General features: G+C 36.1%; 1 protein-coding gene across 2 annotated transcripts; it reads left to right on the top strand.

The window, feature by feature from the left end:
- On the top strand, positions 207-8,646 carry LOC107618260. Of its 2 annotated transcripts, none has more exons than XM_016320271.2 (14): positions 207-1,042; positions 2,814-2,900; positions 3,127-3,230; positions 3,374-3,424; positions 3,747-3,918; positions 4,036-4,356; positions 4,811-5,014; positions 5,098-5,604; positions 5,745-5,954; positions 6,472-6,660; positions 6,965-7,137; positions 7,247-7,399; positions 7,506-7,587; positions 7,663-8,646. In XM_016320271.2, the coding sequence occupies exons 1-14, from the start codon at positions 509-511 to the stop codon at positions 8,050-8,052; spliced, it is 3,177 nt and encodes a 1,058-aa protein (XP_016175757.1). In that variant the 5' UTR covers positions 207-508; the 3' UTR covers positions 8,053-8,646. The 2 variants fall into 2 exon arrangements, with proteins under 2 accessions (XP_016175757.1, XP_020966003.1); XM_021110344.1 differs by lacking the exon at positions 207-1,042 and adding an exon at positions 2,972-3,042 and having other exon boundaries at positions 2,816-2,900.

Raw genomic sequence — 10,129 nt, 5'->3', positions numbered from 1 at the left:
ATTAACAAAAATAATTATTTTTTTATTGACCAAATGAATAATTTTTTTATACGAAGGTAATTGCATTAAATTATGAATAAAAATACGGTGCTAAAATACAGTATTTATTAAATTAGATGAAATAAATTATAAATGATATATAACTACGTGGGAGTGGGGGCATTATTAAATAGATAAAAGAAATGACATCCGAAAATTATAAAAGAAAATGACAAGAGAAAGCGAGTGAGGAGGGAGGGAGAGAGATAGAGTGGGTTCCTTTTCATTTTCAATTCATCACTCACATGACATTAACAACAAAGGTTGACAAAAACTGGGTAGAATAGAAAGAAAAAGAAGCAAACCAAATCGAAAGTGAAATTTACCCAAAAAGAAACAATACACCAATGCAACCTCTTCAATCACTACTACTCCTTTTTCTTCTCTGCAAATAACACACTCACATTTTCCTTCACTTTCCCGGGAAAACACAAAACAAAATACGAGACACAGACAAATCTTCTCCATTATGTACGCATCGTCCCGAAACGCGTCGTCGCAGCCGGAGATCGACGACGCCGGCAACGGCAGTGACGTGGGATTTCACTCGATCCGAGGTCGACTCCCCGTCAAGCGGAACCCTAGCCACCATCAATACCAACACTCTGACCGCCAGCGCGCCTCTTCCTCCGATCGACAACTTCCGAGGACCACCGCCGGCGCCGGTGGCAGTGCCGCCGCCCGATCTCACCTTCATAACCGGTTCACGCGTAAGGGCCTGCTATGGCTGTTCCCGTTCTTCAAGGGAAAGTCCGGATTCTACGGCATGATCATCGCGGTTGTGTTCCTCTTCGCCCTGGCTTCGATGGTGATGCAGAACTCCATTACGTCGGTTTTCCGGCAGCGTGGCGAGCGTGGGAGGCACTTACGGGAAGGGCTGAAGTTCGGGAGCACTCTCAAGTTCGTTCCTGGAAGGCTTTCGCAGAGGTTCCTCGCCGGCGATGGGCTCGATCGGGTAAGGTCACAGCCTAGGGTTGGTGTTCGTGCTCCCAGGGTAGCTCTCGTGAGTTCTCTTTCCTCCTCCTCCTCCTCCTCCTCCTCCTTCTTCTTCTTCCCTACTTTTTTGATTGGTTTTTATTAATTGATGTTCTTTTAGAATGGCTGTATTGTATATGTAATCAATAGTTGCTTTCAAATCAACGTTGTTTAATATAATAGGTATCTATAGCTATATATATGTTTTAATGTTAATTATTACAAGTGGGGTTGTGGAGCCTGGGCTGCGTTACTTGTGATTTGGATGAATTAATGAAGTACTCAAATATTTGTTTATTCTGTTCCGTTTATGCTTTAGTTATCACAGAAGATATTTTCTTTGGAGGATCTGTTTGGATTATGATTTTTGACAGAAGAACTGTACATGTTATTTACTTTTGTAGACTGACTGGATTCATTTTCTTTTTCCTTTTTTTTTTTTCGGTGTTGCTTGTTTAGTACAGTGTGGATGTTTACTGCTAGTCTTCTGCCTCATAGAAACACTAAAAAGTGTTCTTAATTGTTTCAAAGGACAATGTTGGTTTGATTGTTGGCATGGTTTATGACAGTATGGCATGGTGTTATCTGATTCATGAAACTAGCCCCACCTTGTGGGGCAAGGCTTGACTTATTGTTGTTTTATGAACCATATTGGTTATTCAGTTTAGTAAGTTAATCATGATTGGAGTATCAAGCATTCTGTGGAATTACTAAACTCCAGACTCTTTATACTTCCTTGAGCACAAATAACATGCATCCCCTCTCCCTCCTCTCCCAGTTTTTCAAATGTATTCCCCTGCCCGATAAGTGGAACAGGAATTACACTGACATATTGCGGATTTGGAATGTGTATTCTTGGGATTTCTTTGGCCGAGCTAATTTGTAGTTCAAAAGTTACCTGAATAGCAAGAGTTTGTGAGGGAGTGGACTAGCATAAAGCATGTGTGATTAATCAAAGGTTGTTCTTGATGTTATTTATCAAATGAATTCAAAATTCTATTTTTGCGTATGTGTAAGAGGTGAAGGACCGAGATTGGGGGTATCTGCACCTTGGCATTTTCGTTGTCTGATTTGGTGGTTAATAATACGAATGAAAATTGCATGAATTCTTGGTCTAGGGATGTCTTTGCCATTCATAGTGTCATATTGACCTTGCAACCAAGTGGGACATAGTTTCATTAGGAAGCACTTGATACTAGATTTGGTCCTCGGTGAATGTTAATAGTTGCACCAAACCTGCCTGCCATTCCCATTTCAATGGCAGGTCTTACTGCTTCCCTGATACCAAAATAATAATAATAAGAACAAAAATAATCAGGAACTCTTTGAATTAATTTTTTTTTTTATAATGCAGGATAATTTCCTTTTTTGTTTGGTGGAAAGAGGTTTGAAACCCACATAGGCTTTTTTGTGGATAGAAGTTTGAATAGATCAAGATATTTAGTTCACTAATTATAGGACAACATTCATGCAGCCTATAATTGGTCATTTTCATAGGAGCTATACTCGATGTTTAGGAGTTTTATGTACATATAAATTAACCAAGAGAAGTGAGGGTTTACTAATGGGCTTGTTATTTGGACCGTTTATACAAAAATTTCAAAGAAGGGAAGGAAAGGGTTGATATCATTGTCAAAGATTAAGGTTTTATTAAGCTTTTGGATGATCAAATTCAAATGTCCATTCATTTCTGTCATTGGTCATGTTGTCTATCCTGCATGAAAACATCTAACTAAATTTTGTTTTATAAATTGAATTGCATTCTTGGGATATTTATCTGTGCTTGTTTCGTTTGTCAGATATTAGGACACATGAAGATAGATCCCCGGTCATTGATGCTGGTTACTGTGATTCAGAATCTACAGAAATTGGGTTACCTTTTTAGGGTAAGTCATTTGTATTTTTTTATGGTATTTCAAATTTTCTATAGAGACTGATACAACTTCCCGAAATCTAGCCCTGAGATCCAAGTCCTCCAAATAATTATACATGAATCCTTGCCAAAATGAGTTCCCTACTCAATTGATGGTATAACTTGTTATTTTTCATGTTTGGTATTGTAATTAAGTAAAGATTTTGAGAGGCTCATGCATTTCTCCTTGTCATTGGCAGATATTTGCAGTAGGGCATGGGAAGGCCCGTTCAATATGGAAAAGCATAGATGGTGATCTCTCTTCTTTGAGAACTGAGAAGCACGCCCAGATTGACTGGTCAATGTATGTGTCTCATTTACTGAACTTATGATTCCTGTTTGACACTGAGGTTCAAGTTGCGGTTTACCTGCAGCATTTTTAACAAAATCCATTGCAACTTGATATTGGTAGTAACCTTTTCTCCTTTTCCTTTTTTTTCCCCACAGTTTTGAAGGTGTCATTGTGGACTCCCTAGAAGCAAAAGAAGCCATTTCAAGGTGGGTTTTGTTTTTTGTTTATCCTATTCAGTTCTAAAGTAACAAAATTTTGACTTAGGCTGGGTTTTCAATTTGGTGTGATGTAGTTGAAAAGTGTTGCCATTCTTTGTGTGTTTTCCCCCTTTCCCCGTTCCCCCCGAAAACCATCAGACACACACACACACTCTTTTCAGCAAGTACTTAAGAAGTCAGTTATTCGTAGATGGTGTTAATATATCAAACTTTATGTGTAATATGGCATGTTTCTTACCTTCTCCTTAGTCAAAAGCAATTTTTATCAAAATGTTAGATGCTTTGATTAGTGAGTTTTATATTTGTGCAGCCTTATGCAGGAGCCTTTTTGTTCAGTACCATTGATATGGATTATTCAAGAAGATAGCCTTTCAAGCCGTCTTCCGGTTTATGAGAAAATGGGTTTGGAACGTCTTCTTTCTCATTGGAGAAGTGCTTTTAGCCGAGCTAGTGTCGTTGTCTTTCCAGATTTCACTTATCCGGTAAAGTTGCTGTTGTAGAAAGGCATAGTTATTTGATAGTAGTAGAATTTGTTCCACTCTGCACTTGCCTTAAATGTTATCGAGCCACTGCTCAGTTTTGATTTTTTCCTGTATCAGATGCTCTATAGTCAGCTTGATAGTGGGAATTTCTTTGTGATTCCTGGATCACCGGTTGATGTGTGGACTTCTGAAAGCTATAGTAAGACCCACTCAAAGGATCAGCTTAGAGAACTTAATGGATTTGGTAAAAATGATATGGTAGTTCTAGTTGTTGGGAGCACTATCTTCTATGATGAGATATCTTGGGACTATGCTGTTGCAATGCACTCAATAGGACCTCTACTGACAAAGTATGCCATGAGGAATGATGCATCTGGGTCATTTAAATTTGTTTTCTTATGTGGCAATTCCACTGATGGTTATGATGATGCTTTACAGGTAGTCTGTCTTTTAAAATGTGCTTTGTGCCACTTGTTATCTTGATAGCAATGAAATATAAGATAGTTGAGTCATTCAAGTTTTAGCTGTCCCAAGAAGTTGATCAGAAAATGATTGTGAATATTGTGTGTTATCTGAGTTGCTTTGAGAAATCATTTTGTTTTTGAATCAGCCGTTAATGTGTGATTACTCTGCTGTTATATGCACTAATGAAGCATTATTGGGATTTAACTGTAAACATATGGCATTTTATTCTGATCTTGCCTTCTGTTCTGTGGTAAAAAAATATATACATACTGGGAGAAGCTTTCCTCCAAAGTTGGAAGTGACAATTGAAGAGGGCCCTCTGAATTGTATTAGTGGCAACACTTTGTTTTGTTATGTTTGAGTTGTACTTCGGAACTTTTCTAAGCTTGGAGTCTTTCATATGGTGATCCCTTAACTTTTGGTGTAGGAAGTTGCTTCCCGCTTGGGACTTCCTCAGGGTTCTATAAGGCGTTATGGCTTGAATGGTGATGTGAATAGTGTTCTGCTGATGGCTGATATCGTCCTATATGGTTCTGCTCAAGAGGTGCAGGATTTCCCTCCATTATTAATCAGAGCAATGACTTTCGAAATTCCAGTCATTGCACCTGATATTCCTGTCTTGAGAAAATATGTAAGTTTGATTTATTTATTTCGTTTTTTTGTAACAATTGCTACTTCTATCTTCATTTTCACTGAGCTGTCTTCTACTTGCAGATTGTGGATGGAGTCCACGGGATATATTTCTCTAAACACAATCCTGAAGCTTTGATGAATTCGTTTTCACTTTTGCTTTCAAATGGAGGCCTTTCTAAATTTGGCCAAGCAATTGCTTCATCTGGAAGAGAGCTTGCAAGAAATGTGCAAGCATTGGAGTGCATCACTGGCTATGCAAGGCTTCTGGAGAATGTACTTAATTTTCCCTCGGATGCTTTACTGCCAGGTCCTGTTTATCAGATTAAACAAGGGGGATGGGAATGGAATCTGTTCCAGAATGAAATAGAACTAGGCATCGACTTGCCGAAGATGGATGATGATTTTTCCATCAAAGAAGATACCATTGTCTATACTGTTGAGCAGGAGTTGACTAGTCTTAATTATTCAGCAGACAACTCTGAGAATGGAACAGAGGTTCCAGTGCTAGATAAATTAACTAAATTGGATTGGGATATTCTGAGAGAAATTGAAATATCTGAAGAGAATGATATGTTGGAAATGGAAGAGGTATGATGTATTTTAGTAATGGCAGTGATCAGTTTTATCTTCCAACCTGCCATTTTCAGATTTGACTGCCTTTATATTTGTTTAATATTTTACGACCCATGATTATCAGTTCACTTTAAACAATCATTTTTTTCTTGTAGGTTGAAGAGAGGATGGAGAAAGCTGTTGGTGTATGGGATGAGATATATCGAAATGCTAGAAAGTCCGAGAAGCTGAAGTTTGAATCAAATGAAAGGGATGAAGGAGAACTTGAGAGAACAGGACAACCAGTGTGTATTTATGAGATATACAATGGAGCTGGAGGCTGGCCATTTCTGCACCATGGTTCTTTGTACCGTGGTTTAAGCCTTGTGGGTATCTTTCTCAATAGTTAAGACAATTTGTCCCGAGTTACCTTTGGGCTCTCTGTTTTGTTGCCTTTTTTCTTGGTTTATTTCTTGCTAGTTTAGAAGAGATTTGGATAGATAAATAATTCTAGCCTCTAGGGTTTACCGTTTTAAGGATTTCTAACTTATTCTCTTTTATTCCATTTCCTCTATCTTCCCTTAGCAAGAAGATAGAGATGGATAGGCTTCTTGGGTACCGTTTAAAGATCTTTAATTTAGAGTTCTCTTTTACTTCATTTCTTCTATTCTATCTTCCCTTTAGCAGGAGATATAAATGGATAAGCGTTAGTATGCTAGTACTTGATTGTATATCTGTTATATAGTGTATTTTAGATAATTCTTGCTCTTGTTCCCATGACAACTTGTTGTAGGTAAATAATTAAAAAAAAATGTCATCTTGTCAGTCTAACATGTGAATTCTACTGTAAATAATTTTTTGAGCCTTTTTTTTTTAATAATAATGAAATATGATTTCTGGCAGTCTAGTAAAGCACAGAGACAAATCTCTGATGATGTGGATGCAGTTGGTCGCTTGCCACTTTTGAATGACACATATTTTCGGAACATACTTTGTGAAATGGGAGGAATGTTTGCAATTGCAAATAGGGTGGATAGCGTGCACATGAGGCCTTGGATTGGGTTTCAATCTTGGCGTGCTGCTGGTAGGAAGGTATTCCTTATGTCAGTTTAATATTTTACAATATACTAGACTATAGTAGGCCTTTGTGTGTATGTTCAACCTAGCTTTTATAACAAATATAGAAAGGAAATATCTTATAGTACTTCTACCCTTTAAATTTAATTAAGCATATTAAATTATTTTTTATTTAGGTTATCAATTGAGGCTATAAATAATGTGTTTGAGAAAAATGGGCCTTCATTTTATTTTTGTTTCATTTTTTCCCCCTTATCACAATGAAACAATGAAAAGTTCTCTCCAAAATCTTTGCTTAAAATTTTGATTGCCAAAGCAGGAAGCATTGTCAGCAGATGCTGAAAAGGTTTTGGAAGAGAAAATGCAAGATAATCTTAGAGGAGATGTAATATATTTTTGGGGGCGATTGGACATGGTTGGGGATGTGACAGGGAGCAACGATGCACTTACTTTTTGGTCCATGTGTGACATCTTAAATGGAGGCAACTGCAGGTATATAATATGGAATATTTCATTATATATTCAATTTGTTCTGTTGTTGGACGTTTTTCCTGAGGTATTGCAATATGTTAAAAAAATTTTCTGCTTCAAATTGCATCAGAACTATTTTTCAAGAAGCCTTTCGCGAGATGTATGCATTGCCATCCCATGTAGAAGCGCTTCCGCCCATGCCTGAAGATGGCGGCTATTGGTCAGCGCTGCACAGTTGGGTGATGCCAACCCCTTCTTTCCTGGAGTTCATGATGTTCTCTCGGTAATTAATGAAGCAATGTTAGCCTCTTAATAGGATGTTAGTCAAATGCACTTTTTTTATGCATCTGAAACAAGAAGTTGAATTGTGATCGATCAATTGAGTGCAGGATGTTTGTTGATTCCATTGATGGTCTGCACCGAGATTCCAGTGATGTTGCAACATGCTTTTTAGGCTCTTCCAAGATCGAGGTACTTTGTTTGCATTTGGTTTTTCATTTTAGTTTACATGAAATTTTATGTATTTCTTACTTTTATTCCATGCAGAAAGAGCATTGTTACTGTCGAGTGTTGGAACTTCTCATCAATGTATGGGCTTATCATAGTGCGCGGAAGATGGTATATATAAATGTCACCACTGGCGTCATGCAAGAGCAGCATCCAATTGAACAACGGAAGAGTTTTATGTGGGCAAAATACTTTGATTTTTCATTGTTGAAGAAAATGGATGAAGACCTAGCTGAGGCTGCAGACGATGGCGACCATCCAAGGGATACATGGTTGTGGCCGATGACAGGAGAAGTGCACTGGCATGGGATTTATGAAAGGGAGAGGGAAGAAAGATACAGGGTAAAAATGGATAAAAAAAGAAAAACAAAAGAGAAACTATACGAAAGAATGAAGTATGGTTACAAGCAGAAATCACTTGGACGATAGGAGAGCTTAAATTTGAGAATTTTACCTGGCAAAAAGCTTCTGACCTGACCCTGCAAGTGAAACCAATTTTGTTTCACTCAGGAATTTGTCTTGTGGATTGAAGAAGCTTTGATTCTTCTAACAACATTGGTATTTGGCTCAGATCACTGAAGAACAGTATTCTGTTTTTCCATTCATTAACTGAATACGTACACTCAGCCCTCAAGTCTCTGAAAAAGATTGAGACAGAGAGCTAAAGGAGTTTTACCCATCTGGTTTCATGGCCTTTTTTTTCCACGGTCGATTAAAGCGGCACAGAAGACACACAGTTCGACTATAAATGTACTCATAGAATATAGAAACCCCATTCTTCAATTAAATTGACATAGCATAAATTTTGTATTCTTTCATTTCTGTATATTTGTTAAAAACTAGTCCAATTTTGAGTAGAATAATGGCTGGTTTTTTCCTGCATATATAGTTTTCTGTAATCTCTATGCTCCTGATTGTTGTGGTGCGCGAAAAGGCAAAGGGGATGTGACATGCTGATAATATCGGGTGATGTGATTAATTGAATGTAGCGTAATAAACAAATTTGGCTTTCAAGTCCTGTTATCTGAAGAAAAATTGATGACATACTTATTTCATTATTTGAGCCTCAAAATGTGGGTTTCAATTTTGCACAGAATGCGAGGAGGAACGATGAGTTAAATTTTTACGTTTTCAGCATTTTTTCCCTCTTCTCTGTGATCTAAAATCAAAATTTACAAGCAAAAATTAAGAACAGCTTAGCAGATTTAGAAATATATTTCAAGAAATTATAATTTTAAGAATATTACGTCTAAGAATATTATATTTCAAATACTGTAAGAAATTTATTTATTTATTACTATAGAATAGAGAATTGTTTTTAATGTTTTTAAGATTAAATTAAGATATTTTTGTTTTATTATACTTAGAAATAAAGTTTTAATTTTCAAAATAATCTCCAATACCAATAAAAGGGGGATTTTTTTTTATAAGAAACGTAATAATTGAGAGATATAATAATACTTTCATATTTTAACTTTTAGTCCTTTGATATGAAAATATCAAATGCTCTTTTTTTAAAAAAATAAATTTTAATTTTACAAAAGAAATTATTTCTAGAAATTAAATTTAAAACTTCAAANTAAAATGATATCAATAGTAGAATTTGAAGATATTGTTTTGAAGAAATACCTAAAATCAAAATGAGGCAAGTCTAGACTCTTTTGGTTTGAAATATCTTATTTGTTCATTGAGAGAAAAAAATGGTCCGAAGTCTTTATGTGGATGTAGGTAAGATACTTGTAAAAGATTATGATGTTTAAGTTAGCAAAAATTTTAGATAAATTTAAATGAATTGAGATTGAAAAATAATGAATTTTGATGGAGTATTTATAGAAGTAAGTGATGACTTAGCCATTATTCTTGAATGTGATCACTTGTAGTAGTGAATAGTTATTCTTTCATATTTGTAGAATTACTCCAAGTTGAAATAATAGTTACCTGTGAATGAGTATTTAAAATAGTAATCTGACAAGGTCTTTCGTATCATGAAAGTTGAGTTAAATACGGATCGAATTACTCATATTTTAAATAGATGGATACACATAATTAAAGGATATAATCCTTGCAGATTTATTGGACTTTTTTGGATCTAACAATAATAAAGACCATTATTAAATATAAAATACACATTAAAAATAAATTAAATAATTTATATATTAATTTTGGATATGAACATAATATTGTTATTAATATTATTACTAGAGTGAGCAATTTTAGGAGAGGAAGGCCAAAAGAGAATTATAAAACGAGATGTCTCCCGCTCCCTTCAATTGGACCAATCACTGTCGTAATGAGTAATGACTAGTGAGAGTAGAGGACAACAATCTGATACGGCTCGCACCACCGTTGAATGCGACCCCTTTTCCCCAAACCCAAAATGAAATTTTCAGGGTTTTAGCTTTCTTCCCTTCACAGTTAACAACCTCTCTTTCTTTCTTTCTTTTTCTTTCTTTTTCTTTCTTTCTTTCTTTCTTACACACTCCCTCCCGACACCATCACCTTCCTC

Source organism: Arachis ipaensis, chromosome B09 (genome assembly GCF_000816755.2).
Source record: "Arachis ipaensis cultivar K30076 chromosome B09, Araip1.1, whole genome shotgun sequence".
NCBI lineage: Eukaryota > Viridiplantae > Streptophyta > Magnoliopsida > Fabales > Fabaceae > Arachis > Arachis ipaensis.
The sequence above is the reverse complement of the archived record's forward strand: the minus strand, read 5'-3'. Positions and strand labels throughout refer to the sequence as shown.

Bases quoted from the DNA above. Each gene is read 5' to 3' on its own strand.
- LOC107618260 (XM_016320271.2), top strand. From the start codon at position 509: ATGTACGCATCGTCCCGAAACGCGTCGTCGCAGCCGGAGATCGACGAC. The intron at 3,425-3,746 runs GTGGGTTTTGTT...ATATTTGTGCAG, and splicing joins GCAAAAGAAGCCATTTCAAG to CCTTATGCAGGAGCCTTTTT. The intron at 3,919-4,035 runs GTAAAGTTGCTG...TTCCTGTATCAG, and splicing joins TTCCAGATTTCACTTATCCG to ATGCTCTATAGTCAGCTTGA.